Genomic DNA, 22,540 nt, shown 5'->3' with positions numbered 1-22,540 from the left:
GTTGAATGGCTTACAACTTCCTGAAACTATGGCTTCAGGGGAACCAATACACTTCTCTGCAGGCACCTGCCTTTACATGTGTTTGCACACACACACAAACACACACACACACACTCACAAGTAAAAATAAGACAAATCCTAACTGAGTCAATCTATGTAGTATAAGGGATTCAACCTAAAAAAGGCTAGGACTCAGGATGAATCTGAGCTCATGAGGTGTGACTCCTCATGAGCAGTAGGGCTATGGGCCTCCTTTAGTTATCAGGTACTCTGCCAGCCATTTTCTTTACATTATCTCCCAATAGTCCTTCAATGACTCTACAATGCTTTTACATGTTCATAAACAGAGTGTGTACGAGCTCGCTCAAATGACTAGAGAATGAATTTAAATAAATCTGCAAAAAAGTGTGTGCTTTTCCAGTGCCATCCATGGCCTTCATTCTGATGTGGGCAAACACTCTCTGGGTGTTCTTTCTTTCAAACCATTCCCCTTTTTTTCTCTCTCAAGTTCAATTCATGAATATAAATAACTGGTTTTCTCCTACCCCATGTGTCTTGTGGAAAATTCTTCACCACCAGAACTGGGCATGCATGCTGTAGAGGCAAAACCTACAGACAGTTAAAAATAGGATCCCCTCTCCTCTGTCTGTTGGCATGCCACCCCAATTAAAGTTGGCTGGGTGGCACTGTACCACTGAACCACACTGCTCTTTAGGATGTTACCACATGGGTTTCATGTTGCTATTAGCTTAAATGCCTCCAGAAGTATTGTGTCTACCACCGAAGGGATCAACACATTAACATCACTTGGTAGTATAACCAAGAAAATCACAAAGTCTTCTAGACAGAGTCATGTTAACAGATGGATCTATGCTACCTCCCCCAACTTTATCAGAAATGAAACTAATACACAACACAACAGGCAGAAGCACTAGCATGAACAAACACTGGATACTGGCCAGTTGCCCATAAAAATGTTCTGCTCTCCTTGCTTGGCCTTTCTACTCTGTTTCTGCTAATTTGCTGGTGCCAGATTAAGTAAATTTAGGCAACTCACAGCCAAACTGGAATTGGAAGAACAGATCTATATTCAGAAACTGTGATGGTTTCATTTTGTCTGCCAACACAACTCAGAGTCACCTGGAAGAGTCTCAGTGAAGGACGGCTAGACCAGGTTGGCCTGTGTGCATCTCCCCTCCCTGATCTCTGTCTCCTCTGTCTCTGTCTCTGTCTCTGTCTCTGTCTCTGTCTCTGTCTCTGTGCGCGTGCTCCCTCCCCTTAAGTTGCTTTTTCTCAGGGTTTGTATCACAGCAACAGATATGAAACTAGGACAGGATGTGATTTTTCTGTCTGTTGGTGACCCTTCCATTAAAGTGGGGTGACAAATCTTGGTTGCCCCTGTCTATGTGCAACAGAAATGAAGAGACTTTAGGGGGAATAATGTAGGATAGCACAAGTCCATGAGTGGAAATGAAAGGACACGTGAGACACAAAAGAGTCATGACAAGCCAAGGAAGGCCTTAGCAGGGTGATGCCACAGTTTGGTGGAGTCACACTCAACTGCACACAGCAGAGGGGCATTCCTGTGGGCTATAGAAGAAAGACGTGTGCTGACTAATCATCACTTTCTAGTGCCACCCATTCCTTCATCCACACTAGTTGCTGATTTCTAATGCTACAGGGTAACGGGCTTCTATGAAATATGAAGAATGGACTTTTATGAAAATGTGAAAAAATATAAAATAATGTTAGTTCTTGCCTTTGTTAGCTGCAAGAGTGAACACTTTGGTGATCTGAGAGGTTTAACAGGGTTTCAGAATTTAGATCCCTGGTAGGGGGCACTTGCCAAGCAAGTCCAAAGCCCTGGGTTTGCTATGCAGCACTAGGAAAGCAAGCAGGCCAACTGAGTAGGGCCTAGGGATATAGAACACGTGGTAGAGTCTGGCCAATATGCATGGACCTTGGATTAAAGTCCCAGCACCACACAGACAAGGCCCATGTCTGTAATATAAGCACAAGGGATGTGAAAATAAGAGAATAGCAAGTTCAAGGTCACCCTTGGCTACACAGTGAGATGGAAGCCACCATCAATCGACAAGGGGAAAAAACGATTTAACAAATTCCCACTGAGCATACATAGTAGCTATTGCTTTCAGTTTTTGGCTATGCTGCAGAAACTAGTGTCAGCACATGACTTTACTGCAACACTGAAAAATTAGGCTGAACATAAAAGCTTCCTCCACACTAAGGAGAAAGCAACCGTGATGCCCACATTTCCCAGACTGCCATCTCAGCCAACCAGTGAACACAATCAACACTGCAGACAGGAAGAGACTTACACAGTGTCCTTCCATTCACCTGCTCCTATCTCTGCATCTGGCTCCTTCCCTGTCGTTTCTATGATGCCCTGCCTGGCTGCTGTCTGAGGCCTCTCCCACCATGTTCCAGTTTGCTTTTCTCTTGCTGTGATAAAACATCATGACCAAGAGCAGTTTGGGTAGGAAAGGGTTTGTTTGGCTTACACTTCCAGACGTCCATCACTGACAGGAGCCAGGGCAGGGGCTCAAGAGGGAACTGAAGCATGAACCATGAAGGAACATTGCAATGACTCGCTGCTCACTGTCTTTGTATACAGCCCAGGTCATTAGTAACTCAAGCTTAAGTCAGTCCCATGTCAACAGTGGTTGCCATTCTCTGTGAAATCCCAAACCCTAACCTCCACATTTGTCCATTCCACTTTCACTCAACCTCTGAATCTGAACATTTGGGAGGTGCATTCAAGTCCAACATTAGCTTTATCTTCCTGTATTCAGAAAGGCTACTTTTCCCTCAGCCTTCTCCCCATGAGATGGCGGCCCTTCCTTCTAAGTGTAATGCCAACACAGGATCCTGGAGCCCCCACAGACTCTTATTTTCACTACTCGCATGCAGCAGACCAGGATGTGGCCTACTCTTTACAGTCCACGTGCCTTCTGTCCCACTCCCTCTCATGCCACTGACACTATCCTGAACTTAGCAGCACAGTATCACTTCTGACCTCCACAGACAGGGAGAAGTGATCTTCTCCAGCAGAGGGTGAGGAAGATCCACATTTAAAAGTGATTCTGCCACAGTCACCCAATAAATTAAAAGCCAAGGGCTTTTAAACTCTGAAGAGGAAAATCACACATGTATGTGAAACTTAAAGGTAGTTGGAAGAGTATCCAAAAGCACATGACCACATCAATTGCTTGCCTATCTAAAATCATATGACCTCCTAAACCAGCTTAGTTGTTATTATTTAGCATTAGCAAAATTCTGGGCCATACCATGTTTCATGTTCAGTTTATTTACTTATTTAGTTATTGAAGTACACTTTCAAGTAGCCTACCCTGGCATTGGGCTCACTAGGCAACTGAGGCTGGACTGAACTCCTGACCCTCCTGTTTCTGTCTCTTGTGCTAGAGCTGTTTTGCTTTTGAGAACTGGAACACTATGGAGCACACTCTGACCTGAATTTGTGATCTTCATGCCTCTGCCTTTTGAATGCTGGGATTCCAGGGGGAGGGCTACCACTATGTTCAGACTTAATTAACCAAGTATCTTGGGGAAGACCTGAGCCAAGTGTCAAAGCAAACAAAGGGGAACCTAAAAGTTCCTTGAAGCTTTCTAATCCTCATGAAGAGACAAATGAGACATTCCCCACCCCCCCTTTCCTCATCAATGAATAGGACATATGAAAAATATTTAGAAAAGTAAATTATTTGAGCTAAGAAAAAGAACACTGAATAGAATATCTAAAAGCTGTAGGGAATAAATATACCCCACATTATCCAGACAAGCAAAAAAGAAAAAAGGCACGGTGTGTTACAATGCATTGAAAAATTTCACAGGAAACATGAACTTTTAAATCAGTAAATCACAAACCCCCACAGTGACTCTCTGTGTATGTTCTATTAGTTTTACAGACACTAACACATAAGACACATTCTTCATATTTACTTGTGGAACATGTGAATGTGTTTTACAAAGGCATTAAATGAATTAAAAACAACCCAATTCTAAAGACTCAAGGCTAAACCTTGCTGTCTATGTAGCTATAAATTCACATGCAGTTATACGAGAAGTCATGTATGTCAGAAGCAAATACTTAAACCCATAGAGGGCTGGCGGAAGACTTTAACATAAGCCCTTAAAAGCCTTTTGAAGGAAGGACTGACTTCTATAGGTAGCAGGGCACAGGACATAAAAAGACAAGCACATAGTGACTGTAAGGCTGTGTTGTTGCTTCTCAACAGGAAGGCACTCTCTGCCCTGTTTATCCTGTGTGGAGAAGAGTAGCTGAGGATAGAACATGGAAGGAATCCCCTGTGCTTCAAACAGTTCTCTGAATATGGCCTCTACTTTACCTAGAGTAGTCTCTGTGGGTTTTTCCTATTTTCAAAAACCTGAGTTTTGTGAGGAAATCAATTCTACATTCAGAATCTGTGCTCACAGGAAAATCCAAGTTCCCTTGATTTAAATAATTAAGAATTCAACATGCCATTAGGTCAAATTTAGGACACCTTGGAGCACAAGCCTTTCTGCTACCTTTTAGGTCCCATGGATATGAAACCAGCTTGACCCAAACTTAATCAATTTAGAAAAACAATTTTAAAACTTTAAAGTCCATAATGATCCTTCAATTAACAACAAATTCTATCTTCATGGAGGGAGACCACTTGTTGATGACACCCAAGTACCTCAATGTGACCATTATAATCCTCTTAACTGCTGGTAAGTCCAGGAACCTTGAAGAGAAGTACACAAACCCATATCCTTTCTGAGCCTCAGACAATAGATAGCCTGAATAATGTCTGTCTGTCATTAACAGCTATTTAGAACCCTGCTCCCCGACTCTCCACAGCAGTAGATTGATTTTCTCAGCATGGGTTGGAGTGGGTGACATGGACACCCTCCCAATCCCACAGGCATCACACCCTTGCCTCGATGGCACTGTGTCTCAGCCACGCCCCTCCTGAACCGCAGGGCGCTGCCCTGCAGGCTGAAGAGCCACGCTGTTAAATGTGCAAATTTGGAAAGGCTGCCAGTGATTCAGTCTACTTAACTGGACTCAATCCAGAGAACTTTTCAGCCAACTGGGATTGGGTCTCTAATTTACAGCTGGCAAGCAACCCCCTTAAATACTTCCAGGTCCTTAACAGACTGTTTAATGTCTACCTTTAACACATGAACCACCTGCCTTTAGACACGGCACTCAGTATCTTAGACCACAGGGTACAGGGTTATAAAATTCACAGCTTCTTAAACTGGAAAGCTAAGGACAAGGCTGGAACCTACCATCTGTCCTCTAAAGTAGGGGGAGTAACTCTTGACAGTGGTACCCAATGTAATCTTGGGATAATGGGATTTTTTTTTAATTCTGCTTTTTGAGAATTCACAAATTTCTCGTACAAGGTTTATATTGGTTTCGTTATTGAAAGCTTATTTTTTAAAAAAATGTGTAAATTTTCCTAATCAAGTTACAGACGGGTTTTAAAGACTGGCATTTACTATATGCGAGGAAACATGTTTCTTGTCTTGCACTGTGTATTTGAATGTGTGCGGTCCCTAAGTGTAGGTGCTTGTGAAAGTGTCTGTGGAGGTCAGAGTTCAACCTTGGGTGCCGTTTGTTCCTCAGGTGCTATCCACCTCGTCATGATAAAGCTGGTGAGGAACCTTGGCGGGTTCCACGGCAGGTGAGGGTGACAAAGGCAGGGGACAAACGTGGCCGGCAGACAGAGCTTAGTGAGAAGGTTTACTAGAAAGGAGAGGGAAGGGGCGGGGAGGAAAGAGAAAAGAGGTAAAGAGACACAGGGACAGAGAGAGAGAGAGAGGACAGAAGAGAAGGAGACAGGAAAAGTTCTGTCTGCCCCAGGGAACAGCAGGAAAGAGAGTGTAAGTGGGTAGGGGTCCTTTGCACCTGTGTGCAGACCATGCAACCATAGAAGCCTGGGCTGACCAGGGTACTGCCTGAGTGCATTCTGCCAGGTAACAGGGGAAGGCCAGTATAATGCCGGAATCCTTACACACTTGGCTCTGCAAGACAGGGAGGGCCCTTTCATTGCTCTGGGGCTTGTCAAGTCAATAGGACAAAATGGCTGCCTCTGAGCCCCAGAGTCCCCATCTCCACCCCCCTAGTGTTGTATGTTCTGAGGACCAAACTTGGGTCATCACAATTGTGCAGCAAGCATTTTATCAATGGTGCTGTCTCCACAGCCTCCCAGTGAACTTGATTGCTTTAAACATAATGGGAACAATGCCAGGCAAAGGTTTGCAGATGTGCTCTTTCCTTTAACGTGGCTATCAATAATATACAAAGATGTATGGACCATCGGCTTGCAGATGAATTTCTAATATCAGGTACCATAGCTGGAAAAGGATGGAATATATGGTATTGTCTAGTTGTAACACTCAACATCATCTCCCAGGACATTCTCTCTCGCGGTCTGATACGATGTCTAAGAGTCCAATATAAAGGCCTATACTTCCAGATACTCTGGTGGCTGAGACAGACGGACTGGAAGCTCCAGGTCAGCCAGGGCAACTTATTGAGACTCTGTTGCCAAATTTAAAAACTCACAAAGACTAAAAGTGTTACAAAAAAAAAAGCTGGAGATAAGCTCAGTGGTAGAACACACTTGTCTGGCATGCACGAGACCGCTGGTCTAATCCTCAGTGAAATGCACACATGCACACACTGTTCTCAGCAATTTTAACATTGATGGGTCTTTTGATTCTTGAACAAATGGACTCATTATAGCTTTGCTAACCTGAACAAGCCCTGCCAGTTAAAAAAATTCCAGCAGAAAGGAGTCCCCACCCCTACTTAGGGAACTACTAGTAGTTGATGACTGTTGGGGGAGGGAGTCACTGTTCTTCTGGAGGTGGCCACTCATAGATTGCCTATAATAACCTCACAGCCATTCAAAAATGGGCAGCACTAATTGGATTTGGAGAGTTGTAAAATATATATAAAGAAGACCTGAAATCAGGAGAGAGAGCATGGGGGACTTGAAGAGAGTTGAAGGGGGGGGGAGCAGAAGGTTGGAAAAGACTAATATATATATATATGTATATATATATATATATGAAATTTTCATAGAATAACCCCACCCCAAGTCCCACAACCCACACTATGGTGCTGAGCTGACGCTGACAGCTGTGTGCTTTGAGCATGTTACTCAATCTGCTGCTTCACTTTCCTTTGTGTCTGTTTAAATGTCTTCAGTGCTGTCTGGACAACTGAAACAGCAAGAGACTTACAGAGGCATCCTTCTTGATAAAATACAAACAGCATCATATGTTATAGGTCTTGGAGAAGGAAAGAGTTCCATGGCACAATTTTTTTTGTAAGTTTATGTGGTTTCTGGAACCCTACGGTATGTTAAAATGCATCTAGTTTTCTTCACTTTCTCATGTGTGGAGAAGGGGGACCGGACAAGCCACAGTTATGCAATGTGGGTAGCCATCTGTAGAGCAGCTTCAACGGCGTGGTCTGACATGCCAAGTTCACCTGTGCACGTTCATCTGAGTTTATCGAAGAAATGGTGTTGCTGATCCACCACAGAAGTGTGTGCCAAGAATTAGCCTGATGGCCCTTGGGAACGGCTGTCTCTCACCTGAGCTCTCTGTCTGCTATTCTGAATTTATTCTCCATTTCTCTCTTATCTCTTGTGTTCTGTGTCATCACTTAATGTGTGCTGCCTGATGAGTCTCCTTTCCCCTATATTGACTCATCTTAAGGAACACTTTTATCCATAACATTACAGCTATTACATGCAGGATTTAGCCAGAATCATCCCAAAGGCAGAAGCTAGATGAAAAGAACATTGTTTATTGAAAGTGTTTATACATAGTCATCCCTCTAATCAAGGTGCCTGACCACCTGGTCCCTTACCCTACAGCATCTCCCTTTGCCAAAGAGTGCACGGGGGAGTTATTTACTATAGTATTCATCCTCATCTATAGTCTCTCTCCCTCTCTCCCTATACCTTCACCTCTCTGTCAGACAGGGTCTCACTGTGTAGCCCTTGCTTGCCTGAAACTCACTATGCCAACCAGGCTGACCTCAAACTCACAGAAATCAGCTTTATTTCCATCTCTCAAATGCTGTGATTAAAGGTGTGTACCACCATGTTCATCTCATGGTAATGTTGTATACAAATTGTTGCCAGCCTTGAAACTAGCTTGAGGTCAGCCTGTTTCTCACTGTGGTTGACTCCCAGAGCTGCTGAATGCTCAGTTTCAGGGTTCCTTTGACATTCTATCAAATACTAACACTGCTGAGGGGGAGGGGAACCCTTGAACCTAAAGGAAAGCCTTTTATATTTTCAGTTTTTCTAAAACAGGAATGCTGCGAGGATCTGGGTGATCAGATTTCATTAAAGACTAGCAGCTTGGGTAGCATGGCATCACTCCATCAGGAAACAAGCCTGAGGAATCCCCCTCCCTGCAGGTCAGCTTGCTAGATGATGGCTCTTTCTCTGCTGTGTGCCTGTGCTTGTGTGTGAGAGAGACACAGCGGGAGGGATAAAGAAGAAAGAATGAGGGCCATGAAGGAGCAAGAACAGAATCCTTAGCCAGAGGCACCACAGGCTAGGGATGCAGCTCAGCAGCAGCAGGTGGTCTAAAGCAGAAGCAGTAAGCCCTGGCAAGGATCCCCAGCACCACCAACAGTTAATCAGCAAAGGACAGAATCAGTGCTTTAATCCTTACTGTCAAGGCTTCCTAATACTGTCCTTTAAGCAAGTCTTCCCCATGGGACTTAAAGACCCAAGTCACTGACCTTTAATAATCTATATCCAAATCTCAAAATGGAGAAAAAATAAGTTTTCATCCATACCCCCAAAGCCCTGCAGGAGCAGTTAATGCAAAGAGGCACACCTGGTCACAGTGCTGAGAGTGTCTGTCGAGTGACCAGCCCTAAGTGGGACATCTATGTCAACTCCTTCGATGCTCAGGAAATACCACAGTAAAGAAGGCAGAAAAAACCGTAAGGGCTGGAGCGCAGGGAAGAGAGCTGTGAAACACTGTCTTCAGGGCATGATATGACTCCTGCTCATGATCTCACAGCAACCATGGTTACTTACAGGAGACCTGCACAAGATAGGGCCCATCAGCATTCCACCACAGACATGGGAGGGCTATACGTCCCTGAGGAGCCTTTGGCTTTTAGTGGTTGCCCTGGGAGGTGATGTAGTCATTGTTCCAGCAAATGACCCGTATGCATGTTCATGAAAATAACTATAGCTTAACTCAGTGGGACACACACACACACAGAGAGAGAGAGAGAGAGAGAGAGAGAGAGAGAGAGAGAGAGAGAGAGAGAGAGAGAGAGGGAGGGAGGGAGGGAGGGAGGGAGGGAGGGAGGGAGGGAGAGAGAGAGAGAGAGAGAGAGAGAGAGAGAGAGAGAGAGAGAGAGAGAGAGAGAGAAGTAGGATGAAGGGAACTTATTGGGAAGAAGAGGTTCAGTGGGTATGGGAGGAGATAAGAGAGGGTAATGAGGTTGTGGGTGTGATCCGAATACGCCATATTCATATGTACATTCTCAAAGGACAAAACAGTATACATATGTCTACTTTAGATAAAACCATGTTTTTCAAAGAAGCTGTGTATACATTTTGACCCTGATTATCAATTATTTTTTTACTTCTATCCCTTTAGTATATAATTCTTACATCCCCAGCCACACACACTAAAGTATTTGGGGATACAGAATTACCCCAGGCAAACCTAATCATATAACACCATCAACCACACACAATACCCTCAACACTATTGAAACTAAAGCTTTCTTTAAGCCTTCCAGATAACTGACAAGTTCATAAGTTTAATGAGAGATTTTTTCAATCTTTCTGCCAGACTTACACTGTAGAGAATGAGTTGAAATAGATGGAAACTGTCTGGTTTCATAAAAACTGTATGTGCTGTAATCCCAGAAAGCAGACCCCTGCCAAGTCTGTATTGATTTCTTTGGGGGCTAGGACTTGTGTGTGCAGGACTGGCCTTTGCTCTGAGCGATGCAGAAATGTAAGTTGTTTGTATGTGTCTGAGTCTGAAGATTGAAGCAAGAATGTGATGGGTAGATTTACATAATACCTAATATTACTGAAGGCTTGAGACGGTCCTGTCAAATCAGCATAGTCTCAGCAATGTCCCTTGGCCATTGAGGAGACCTGAGAAGGAGTGACACCCACCTGTTGTAAATGCTGAATCCAGATAGTGCCAAGGATGCAGAGAGACTGCATTTCAAAACGGGACTGGCTCGAGACTTTGTGATACAAAGTCTGTTTCCTATTTAGTTTAAACTCTGAGTTGCCTATGAAGACATCCTATAAAATTCTGACATATAAAAATAACCAGAAGCAGGAGGTACTTTTATTTGGTGTCAGGCCATGTGCTTCTTTCTCAGGGTTAACTGACAGCAGTCAATTACTCCCAGGATTGTATTACTCCTCATTCTATTAAAACACACACAGAGATATGTGGAAAGATCTGGTGAACCCACCATGCAGGGGAAGCAAAATCATTGCCCTTACCGCAGTGAGCCTTCTGTGACCTCTCAGGTCAACAACATCTTATATCACTCACATTCACAGTGGGGAACACAAGCATATGAGTCCTCAAGGGCATTTTAGGAGTCAAGTGTGTGAAGGGGACTAGAGCGACACATTTAGGAGTGTCTGCTGAACATCTGGGCTTGGTGGTGTTTGCCCTTAACCTCAGAACTCTGGAGGCAGAAGTTGGTGGGTTTCTGTAAGTTGAGGCCAAACTATTCTATCATGTAAATCCCAGGCCAGCCAGAGCTACAAAATATACTGGCTTTCCATGTCCAGCACCCATGTTAGTCACTCTTAACTGCCTGTAACTTCAGCTCCAGAGGATCTGATAATCTGTTCTGGCCTCCTCAGGCATCCACAAACATGTGCACATACTCACATACACACATAAATAAACATACTGAAAAACAAAGAAGTGCATGAATTTACATGTTATTCACTGTAATTATTTTACTCTGTATGGTTCTAAGGCTGGTTCTTAGAGATTATCAAATATCATGGTAATAATACATACTGGGGGATTTTGAGGAGAGGGAAGAAGGGTGTATCAGACGATTTGGAGGGAGGAAAGAGAAGTGATAAATGTTGTAACAAAACTATAATATCAAAAACAGAAGACAAGTTTTAACATGGAATATCACTTGTTTCATACTTTAAAATTTTCTCTTCATATTCTAGAAAGTTCTAGATACCATGTCATTGGTGGACAGCTACAAAGAGAAGTAAGTCACTAGGTGATAAAGGAGGGTTTCAGGCAATGAAAGCACTTCCCGGACAAACTGGATCCTAGGAAATCTGAGCTATATAATTAACATCATACAGGAATTATTAAGTCTGATTACCAAGTACCTCTACAGCTGTTTTCTGTCTTGCTCAGGAAGCTTTCCAAGGGTAAAGGATTGAGGTACCAAAGATCTATTCCTTATATATTTTTTTCACAGGTGATGTTGCTGAGAGAGGGAGAGAGAGAGATAGAGAAATAGAGAGAGATAGAGAAATAGAGAGAGAGAGAGAGAAATAGAGAGAGAGAGAGTCAGCTTTGGATATATGCCCACTAGCAGGTTGCCTGTATCCTAGAGGATGGCCTCCTAACCATGTACACATGAGCATCACTAATTGAAGTAGATTAACAACAACAGAAAAAGCAAGACATGCAGTTGCGATGAAGACTGGATGGGGCATTGGAGGGATGTATGGGTAGATCTGATGAAACTGTATTATAGAAATGTATGACATTTTCAAAGGATAAATAATTACTTTTGAAAGACTTAAATTCATAATGGGTTATAATGAAAATAAAAAGGACATCAAGGTAGGGGGGAAGGGGCCTATTTTTGGTGTGGGGTCCAGGAGGAGGAGGAGGGAACATTTGGGATGGGGGATACAATCAAGATACATCATACATGTGTGAGCAAGTATCAAAGGATAAATAAAAATATTTAAAATACTTGAGATCAAAAAGGTTGGGCAATAAATAAGTGGTACATCTTCAGTACTTAAGACAGATCTGAGTAGTGAATGGGTACTACCATATGTTTAATGTTTTTAAAATCAGACATCAAGAGAGAAGAGAGAGGAACAATCCATGTTGACAGTCATGGGAACTGATGCATACCAAGGTGGTTGAGGATGCAGCATTGCAAGTGAGAGAGAAAAGAGAGAGGTCTCATCCTCACAGTGCTGCCCTTGGGTGTCCAGCAAACACAGCTTTCTGCTGGAGTTTATATTGTAACAGAACTCAAAACATGTAATGGCTTTAATCAACTAGGAGAGTAGTTCTGCTCATAGATTTCTTTCTATGGATGGAACAGCATTGTTCTTTTTTGGTGTGTTCCCACATTCTGATTTCAACATCCCATAGGACTGTAAAACATATTCAACATTTTTATATTGGAGTGAACATATTTTTGGCTCCCAAAGTATTCATTTTGGTTTAACTCATCATCATTGTATGGAAAGGAAAGTGAACTTTATTTAACTTCCTTTAAAGAACAATGCCATGGATCACTTGGACATTAAGATAAAGTCTCATTTGGGGAATATATAGTTTATAACTTATTATAATCTCTCTCTCTCGTGTGTGGTGCATGTTTGTGCGTGTATAGTTATGCTTGAGTCATGGTGCACATGCGGAGGTCAGAGGACAACCACTGGTGTTGGTCCGTGCCTTCTGCCTCACTGAGACAGTCTCCTGTTTGTCCCTGCACACACCAAGGCGGCTGGTCAATGAACTCCCAGGGATTCTCCTGTCTCTGCCTCCAGTCTGACTGTAGGAGTCCTCAAATTACAGACACTCATTATGGCATTCAACTTCTTGACAGTTCAAGTGAACTGAAATTAGGTCCTTACAAGAAACACTTGACCTAACAAGCCATCTCCTCAGCCTGATGTATTATAACTTGAAGTTAAAAAAATAACCTTGGGCTGTCAATTTGGGAGGGAATTAAATGTGATTAGAACTAACCAGAATTTTGGGGCTGGTGAAATGTCTCAGGGGTTATCTTCCAGAGGTTCTGAGTTCAATTCCCAGGACGCACATGGTGGCTTATAATTCTTGCTAATGAGATCTGATACCCTCTACTGGCATGCAGGCATACATGCAGTCAGAACATTCAGATATATAAAATGTGTAACTGAATAAATCTTTAAAAACAGACAAGAACTAACCAGAAATTTAATGATGCCTTCTGAGAACAATAAAACTCAAATAAACAAGATCTATTTAAAAGATAAAACAAATATAATATCAGATATCAGATTTATTTTTAAGCTTCATATATATGCATAAATTTAAACAAATCTGTAGGTACTTTAAAAATCAAGGTAAGGCTACTTTATCACTAAAGTTTCCATTGAGGTTGTTTGTCTGTCAGGCTATATTTTTAGCCTATTAATTTAAGCTTCACTGAATCTAGTAGTAGACTAGGTTCATAAGGTAAGATCTGGGAAACAAATAGTCAAGAAAATGCAATTTTACTTCATGATGGTGACTCTATAAAGTTATTTGACTACAAATGTTACTATAGTTTGTATTCTCTTTACATGTAGTAAGAATGATTTTCAAGGGGCAGATGAGGTGGCTCAGTGGGCAAAGGCACTTGCTACTAAGCCTAATGACCTGAGTTCAATCCCCAGAGCCCACAAAGTGGAAGGAGAGAACTGACTCCTGGAAGTTGTTCCCTGATCTACACACACACACACACACACACACACACACACACACACACACACACACACACACACACCACTAAAAATTACGTTAAAGCACATGGCACATAGTCAATTGAACATATAGCATATATTTATATGATGATTTAGATCTACTCTATTCAACATTCTCCTGATAGGATGGCTTTTACTGCTTAAGGAGCCATCTGTGTAAGGAACACACAGATGGGTTTTAGAGAATTCCATCTTTACTTCTTGAAAATTACTTTTAAAGGACTGGAGAGGTGACTGCTGTTGCAGAGGGCCTGGGTTGGATTCTCAGCAACCACATGGTGGTTCACAGCCATCCATAGCTCCAGTTTCAGGAGATCTGATGCCCTCTTCTGGCCTCTTCAGGCACCAGTTGTGGGCATGGTGCACAGACATGCATGCAGATAAAACATTCATATCATAAGAATGAATTTCAAAAGCCCTTTTTACCCATGGAAGAAGTCAAATGGAAGTAGTTTTTGTCAGGGTTAAATCCTGCTGCTGAATGAGCTGTGGTGAGATTGGACAAAGCATAATAAAGAGACACAGCTCAGGCTGCGGTGATACCTAGCAACTGTGCATCAAAGCTTGCTGATCAAGTATGACATCAACAGACATGCCAAAACCAATAGAAAAAAAGCCCAGGAGGCCTCAATCCTACACAAAAACTATACAAACAGCTGAAAGGTAGGAATAGGATAGGAGGTCTTCCCCAGGGAAGAAGATACCAATTGGTTATCTAGTGCCAAACAGTCATCCCTGAAAATATATATACAGGTAACATTATATGCCGACAAGGTTATATTTAGGAACATAAATACATCCAGTAACAATTAGTGAAAAGAAAGGTCAGGCACTTGAAGGAGAGCATGGTGGTATATATGGGAGAACTTGGAGGGAGGGAAGGGAAGGGAGAATGTTGAAATTAAAGTATAATCTCAAAAATAAAAATAAATGAAATTATGATATATGTGCAGCAAAAGCCCAACTCAATGGATTATTTTTCAAAAGAGAATCTTAATTTAGAGGGAGGAAGCAGGGTTAATCTGGAAGCAGTTAAGGGGAGGATGGGAGTGAAACTCTCTGAGCAGCACCTCGAGGGACAGGAGGATTGAATGGACCAGTGGAGGGGTTAGAAGAGCTGAGGACTTAATAGTGGGATAATCTTTTGAAAAGAATGAAAAAGAAGTAAGGATATCCACTTCATGAGTATGTGTCTTTGTTTTCTTTCTATTGATGTGATAAATACTATGACCAAAACAGCTTGGAGAAGAAAGGGTTTATTTTCATTTTGCAGGTTATAATTTATCATCAAGGGAAGCCAAGGCAGAGACCTGGAGGCAGGAACTGAAGCAGAAATCGTGGAGGAGCATTGGCTGCTGGCTTGTTCCTCTGGCTTGCTCAGCTACCTTTCTCACACAATCCAGGACAGGACCTCCTCCCTAGGAATGGTACTGTCCACCGTAGGCTGTGCCCTTCCATGTCAATGCTTCATGAAGAAAACGCCCTATAGATATGCCCACAGAGCGATCCAGTGGAGGCAATTCTTCAGCTGAGATATGCCAAGTCAAGCTGATAAAACCTAACTATGACAGCATGCAAATTTATTTTTAGCTTTAATAACTGGTAAAATTATTTATATAGCAAAAATTTTTGAAAATAAAATTATTATTTGTTATCTATAAATGTGTGACTGGCATACCTAACTTTACATACCTTTGATACCTAGGGTTGCTTAAAATTTTCTCAGATAAGCCGGGAGGTGGTGGCACACGCCTTTAATCCCAGCACTCGAGAGGCAGAGGCAGGCGAATCTCTGTGAGTTGGAGGCCGGGCTGGACCAACAGCCTCCAAAACAATACAGAGAAACCTTGTCTTGTAACCCCCCCAAAAAAATTCTCAGGTAAAATAGGATCAAAAGTGCAAAAAGTTTAAGAACCCCTGCTGTAGATGTCAGGAAGCCAGCTCATGATCAAGTTCTATGGCTAATCTTGCGAACTCAAGTATCCACCAGGGGCAGAGTTTCTGAAAGCAGATTTTAAAATCCATGGTTTACAATAGGTCACACAATATTAAGGCATTGTTCCATTAGGTTTTTATTGCTATGTGATCTGGGAGATGGATCTGGCCTCTGACCGCCAGTTTGCTCACTGTGGTCTGTAACACACAAAAATAGATGACTCAGACTGAGATTGGGGTTCAAACTTCAAGTTGAATATCAGAAAAACAAAGCAGTCAGCCACTAGATCTCACTTATAGCTCAGTCTGAAAGGGCTGATCCTCGCAGGAGCTATTCACCAAGTCTCAAACTGTTGCCTCTCATCGGTGTGTCTGGAGAAAGGGATGCCTTTCTGAGACCTTGCTTCTGTTTTATATACTTCCTTAATGTTGGGATTAAAGGTGTGAGTTATAATCTCTTTTAGACTGATTCATTCTTGTACAGATCTGGGTGACCTTGGACTCACAGAGATCTGTCTATCTCTCAAACCTGAGTCCTAGGATTAAAGGTGTATACCACCACCTCCTAGCTTCTGCCTGGCTTCTATAGCTTGTGGCTGACTTTGATTTCTGAATCCTCAAGCAAGTTTTAATAAACCATAAAAAATATATCACTACAGTGATGTGAGGTGTAGGGTTAGTTTCTTAAAAATGTGTGTCATATATACAAAGGCAAAAGGTGATGATGTGGACACTGAGCTTATGTCAAATAATTCTTACAAGAGCCAAGCAGCAAGTATGCTTTGCCCACTTTACAAATGTAAAGGACACAGCAAGCAAGAAAATCCCCCTGGTTCTATTAGCAAGTCAAGCCTGCACTTTCAACCTTCAAATCTCAAGTTGTAGATGATTAGCTTTGGTCAACTATCTTCTGAGTTCCATTAGTAAATGTTTAAGGTGTCACATAGCAGATTCCATATGGGGTGAGGGTTAGCATTAATTGTCATTTTACACAATCTAGAATTACTTGGGAAGAGAGTCTCAACAAGGGACCATCTACATCAGGTTTTCCCATGGATATGCTTATGACAGATTTTTCTCTTCTCTTCTTTTCTTTTTTTTCTGAGACAGGGTTTCTCTGTGTAGCCCTGGCTGTCCTGAACTCACTCAGTTGACCATACTAGCCTTGAAATCAGAGATCCACCTGCCTCTGCTTCCTGAGTGCTGGGATTAAAGGTGTGTGCTACCACATCCCAGATGAAAGATTTTCTTAATTGGGCTCATTGATGTGAGACAATCCTACCCAATGTGGGCAGTTATCATTCTTTAGGTTTGGGCCCTGAACTATACAGAGTAGAGAAAATAAGATGAGTATTTTTAATTTTGTTCTTTATTTTATTCTCTCTCTGCTTTTGAATGTGATGAGTGACTGCTTCTGTTCCTGCCATGATCCCTTCTTAATGATGAACTATGACATGAAATTCTAAGCCAAATGAACCTTTCTCCTTTAAGTCGCTCTTTTCAGGGTGTTTTTTTTTATCACAGTAACGAAAGTGAGACTAGGGCATATAGAGGCTGCATCTTTATTCTGCACCACCATGGTTCAAAAGAATCCCAGAACAGACTAATAGACTTTGATAACTTTAAGGAATGCTGCGATTCTGAAACCCAACAGATTGCATGGTCTTGAAACTGTGTGACTGACACATGGACAGCAGTGTTCTCTGGCTGACTGCAAAGACTAAGGGGATATTTGGGAAGCATATTCTACTCCAAAATGAACATAGAGAGATTTTGAATGTGGGATTCCTGCACAGATTTTTAAACATCTTAAAAAGCAACAACACACCAACTTGGAGCAGTCAGAGAAAGAAAAACTAGAATGCCATCCCTATTGTCACTAAGGAAATTTTCACTGTCCTGTCCAGGCAGGTACAGAGGAAAAGTACATGACAGGGTTCCAGAGTAGTAACAAAAGAGGATTTACATACAAAATCCCGTGACAACTTTGAGTCACCATCTAGGTGCCAACTTCTGTGCCAATCCATCGGTGGTGTCAACTGCGGTTCAATAAAGCCTGGAGTGAGTTTTTAGCACATCTGCCTCAGTAAGATCTGGTCACTGACTCAGCAGGAATCCCATGCTCGTCACCATGGGTTATAATGTCACCTGTGCTCTGCTTCTCTACTGCCCCACCCAAAGCTCAGGACATTCATTCTCTAACGCCACTCTGGCTAGATGGGACTTAACTTCCCAGTCTGAAGCATCAAGTTCATTCTTGACAACTTCCTGTCTTGAAGTTCCTGTACACTTCACTTGGCTGGTCCTTCCCATGCTTCAGTTATCACATTAGATGTCTCTTCTCTACTAACCCCTAAATCCAGAGACAGCCTCTGTTTGCTTCCTTTAGATTTATTTTCCTTCAGGGAGCTTGCCAAAGTCTGTGTTCACTGATACGTTAGTACAACACTGCCCTATACTCTCCAGTATGCTATGTTTTATAACACCAAGGAGAGCTGCTGGCTCTTTTCTTCCCTCTTTTCTTTTCTTTCCTTCCTTTCTTCATGCCTTCCTTCCTTCCCCCATATTCTGTTTCTTCTTTCTTCTTTCATATCTTCCTTCCTTCATTTCTTTCTTTTTTCCCTTCCTTTTCCCTTTCTCTCTCTCTTTTATCCTCATCTATATAATATCTGTATCTAGTCTACAGTCATCTGAGGAACCAAGTAGATATTCAGGGTATAAAATACAGAGGAACTTAACAGCTGTTTAATACAGTGGGTATTTTCACTTTTAAGCCTTCTACAGTTCTGGGAAATCTACGAATCCATCAGGGAAACATCAAGATGTCATGTAAACTCAGAATAACTCATCACACATGGCATCCAAACTCCTGCTCAGGGCAAGGGGAATCAGTGCTCACTGCTTTCACCACGGAGCCGTCAGCAGCGGCACACATCACCACCCACACTGCTATAGTACGATCTTGTCCAGCTGAGCCAGGCATGGGGAAAACGAACAGGCAGCATCAGTTTATACAGAGGAAGAATCTGCTTCTGGAAATAGTTTTTTCAGTCACAAATTTGACCCAAGTGCCCCAAGAGGGTAGGGGGATGCAGGATTCTGAAGCCCGTAGCAGCGGCAAATGTAGAGATGCTTCCTAAGCATGCAAGACACAGGAAATGCAAATAACTTAAACACTCACCAGGCAGAGAGAATGAAATAAGGAGTCATAGGCAAAAAAAAAATCACCAGTCAATGTCCTGGTACTGGTCTTAATATTCAGCTTTCATAGTGACCTTCAAGTTGCCACTGGTTTATGCCTATTGGGTGTATTCCAATGATCTTGTGTATCCAAGTGTGGACAGGGGATACTAGCTGTGGCACAGAGGTAAAGTGCACGCCTGGCATACATATGAAAGGCCCTGAGTTCGAGTCTCATAACAAAATATCTTAAAAATATTCTGTGTAGCAACTATCTCTGAGCAGTCAGATACCTGCTCGTAAAGCTTCCTACCTCCCCAGAGCTTCCAAACCTTCTAGATCAACTGGGGCAGTTTTGCCTTGAGAAAACTTTATCACAAGAGTGACTGGGTCTTTCAAGCATCTTTGGCATGCGGTAATGTCAAGTGCAGCAGAATTAGAAAGACCCAAGTTCCAGTCTCAGTCCTGCCTCTTCTATGTTACACAAGTTCTGAGAGGTTCAGTGTTCTCATCTGTAAAAGGGGCCTCAAAACCCCTCCTACTTCATGAGTTGCTGTGGATATTCAAGAAACCTAAGCATGAAGGGCTGTAGGGATAGCTCAGTTGGTAAAGTGTGTCTCAGGAAAGCATGGAGACATGAGTTCAATCGCCAGAGCCCACATAAACAAAGCTGAGAGTCGTGCTGCACACTTGTGATCCTGAGCCGGAGATGCAGACAGGTGGATCAGTGGAGCCTATGCAGCCTAAGCTAACTCACAAATTCCAGGCCAGTGAGACCCTGTCTCAAAAACAAGATGGATGACCCCTGAGGAATGACACCCAAGGTTGACCTGTGGCTGCCTCATGAATGTTCTCACATGTGTCATGTGCAGACACCCACATTAACATGAATCACCACCACACACATATCTTCTCCCACAAAAGCCGAGAGAAACTCATGCACAGAACTGATTAGCACAGTGCCTAACCACAGGAAGACTGAGTCCACAGCAGCCTAAACATTAGCGCCAGAGGAAGTTCCATTAAATAATCTGCTTCCTTTCTTTGAGAAGAAACGAGCAGCGGAACTGGACCGTGGCAAAGAGTTCATGCTCCTGGATGGAGAAGATGTGGACTTTAGTTTGCCTCTGCTTTACCCTGGCTTTGTGGGGTATGGAATTTATTAACTGTTTTTCATGCTCGAAAAGACAGGCTTTTCATAACTGTCTTTATGTCAAGTCAAAGAGGGAAGGCACCATGTGTTAGAGACTTGGTCCCTAGCCAGTGACACTGATGGGTGGTGGTGGTGGTGGTGTGTGTGTGTGTAAAAACTCTAAGTGGCGGCCCATACTCAGAAAATTTTAAGTCACTGGGGAAAAGGAATCCTTGGTAGCATTTTCTGACCCCACCCTTCTTTCTCTTTCACTTCCTGGCTTCCATCTTCTTCCATGAAATACTCCTGATGCTGCCTTGGACACAACAAGAGCAACAGGGCCAACAGAACACAGCCTGGAAATTTCCAATCTCTGCATCAAAATAAACATTTGTGTGTATGTGTGTGTGTGTGTGTGTGTGTGTGTGTGTGTATAAGTTGATCACTTCAGGTATTTTGTGACAGTGACGGAAATCTGAATGAAAGTAAACTTTCTCCTCTAATTGTATAGGTAAAAAAACTGGAGCACACAATGACTAACAAGAATGCTTGGTCATGTGAGTGCTTCTTACAGTAAACATTGTCACTTACACACAGTCCTTCCAAAGCCAACCCATTTTTCAAAGAGGAAGAGAGCAGACCCAGAGGACTCAGGGAAATGTGCACATGATAACAATCTTGCACACTTATTTAGGGAAATTCTGGCTGTGTTTATTGCTTCTATTGCCCATTCATATGTTTTTCTTTTTAATCTCTGGGGAAGCTACAACACACAAAATTATGACTAAACTCCTGCTGATATACAAGTCAGCATTTTCTCTACAAAAAGCCTCCTCCTGGGCCAGCTGACAGATGCTGGGAATAGCTACAATGGACTCTCAGAATTGCAGACATGGCATAGAATCATTTAGTATTACCTTCATATTTCTGGGCACTCCCAGGCTAGTGCAGTGGTAGAAGACTGCTATTTAAACATGAAAACCTTTTGGAGGCACATCAGATTTCTGTCTCCAGCTCCTCAAAATAGAGTTGCTAACTGTCCTTCCCTCCTTGCACTCAGAATGGTCTCCTGTTAGGAAACAAGCTGGAAGGGAGTCCTCTGAGTTTGCTCAAGTTGTAGCCATTGCTGTCAATGCCACAGGAGGCACCAGCATTAGAATCAAGCTTACTTCAATGACCAGCGTCTCATTGGTGGGTCCTGTTGCATACAGGCGTTCAGGGCTATTAAAGGAACGCTGGTATTCAAACGTAGTCCCTGCGAAGGTGAAGTCCCCAGGCCAGTCGATATTCCAGCCCCCTGTGAGGTAATACTTTTGACTGAGGCTACGAACAGCAAGATAACTGGAAGAGAGTTGCAGCTCCTGGACCTCGATGCTTCGGGCCCCAGCTGGGATGGTGACCACAGGATAATATTCTGAATGGAAAGAGAGCATCTGAGAGTTTAACACTGTAGACTGCAGCGGGAACCTTTGAGACTATTCATCCCTATCTTATGAAATAAAAAGATCAACAATTTCATTTTCTTGTTCTGCAATTGTGTGTGTGTGTGTATGTGCGTACGCATGTGCACATATGCATGGAAGCATGTGTATGTGCACATGTTTGTATGTACCCATGTGTCACAGATGCAGAAGAAGTCAAAGGACAACTTTTGAGAGTCAGATCTCCCATTTGTCCTCGGGTTCTGATGATGGAACTCGGTGGCAAGTACCTTTCTCTACTGAGACGTTTGTGGTGCACTCAACATACTTCTTGGGGGCAATGCATAGATGAAACTACTCACCCTAAGAACCTTGCCATGTGACAAAAGCCATGCCTGGTGTCAAGTGAGCTGGGATTACATTAGCACAGTCCCCTCCCATTAGCACAGGCAGGAGCAGGGGGCACTGCCAGCAGCGATGAGGGAACAGCAGCAGCTCTTACCGTTTGCTTTGTGCTGACTCAGGTACAGGCCTTTATAGAACTTGCAAGTCGAATTATCACCTTTGCAAACACCACATGCATCTGAAACCGCTTTAGAGCCAAGTTCATGATCACATCCCACTGGCTGCGGTGAACAGAAACAGGGAAGAAGTCAAAAATGAGCAAAATCAGAGGTGATGACTAACAGGAGGCTGGCAGCTCTGGTAAGGGAAAAACCAAGCCTTAATCAGACCGGGGTTCAAAGTTTCCTCTGCTATTCTTTGTAAATGATACTTCATTTATTCTTTGAAATCTTTTATTCATGTATACAGCATATTTTGATCATATATATTCCTATCACCCGCCACTTCCTGCAAGTCCCCCGTACATTTTACTACTATGTCTTCTTTCCTTTGTATATTATTATTGCTTCAACCCACTGATACTAATGAGTGCTGATTATATGCACACAGGGGTGGGAAACTGGCAATTTACTGGCGGCCAGCTTGTCCCCCTAAGAAAAGTGACCCTTCCTCTTCAAGCAAATGCATAGTTGATCAAATTGCACAATTGATCTAAGTCTTAGACT

The 22,540-nt window shown here is 42.7% G+C and overlaps 1 protein-coding gene across 2 annotated transcripts in view; it reads right to left on the bottom strand.

Annotated features, from left to right (window-relative positions):
- Positions 1–22,540, bottom strand: part of Adamts18 (ADAM metallopeptidase with thrombospondin type 1 motif 18) — a 130,777-nt gene that overhangs the window by 16,362 nt on the left and 91,875 nt on the right. For both annotated transcript variants that reach the window (XM_040736509.1, XM_040736515.1), the window contains 2 exons: positions 21,973–22,096; positions 21,219–21,463 (listed from right to left, as the gene is read on the bottom strand). In XM_040736509.1, coding sequence (XP_040592443.1) covers positions 21,219–21,463; positions 21,973–22,096 — 369 coding nt within the window. The remainder of the gene's footprint in view (positions 1–21,218; positions 21,464–21,972; positions 22,097–22,540) is intronic.

Source organism: Mesocricetus auratus, unplaced genomic scaffold, assembly GCF_017639785.1.
Source record: "Mesocricetus auratus isolate SY011 unplaced genomic scaffold, BCM_Maur_2.0 Super-Scaffold_6723, whole genome shotgun sequence".
Classification (NCBI taxonomy): domain Eukaryota; kingdom Metazoa; phylum Chordata; class Mammalia; order Rodentia; family Cricetidae; genus Mesocricetus; species Mesocricetus auratus.
This window is presented reverse-complemented; position numbering and strand designations above follow the sequence as displayed.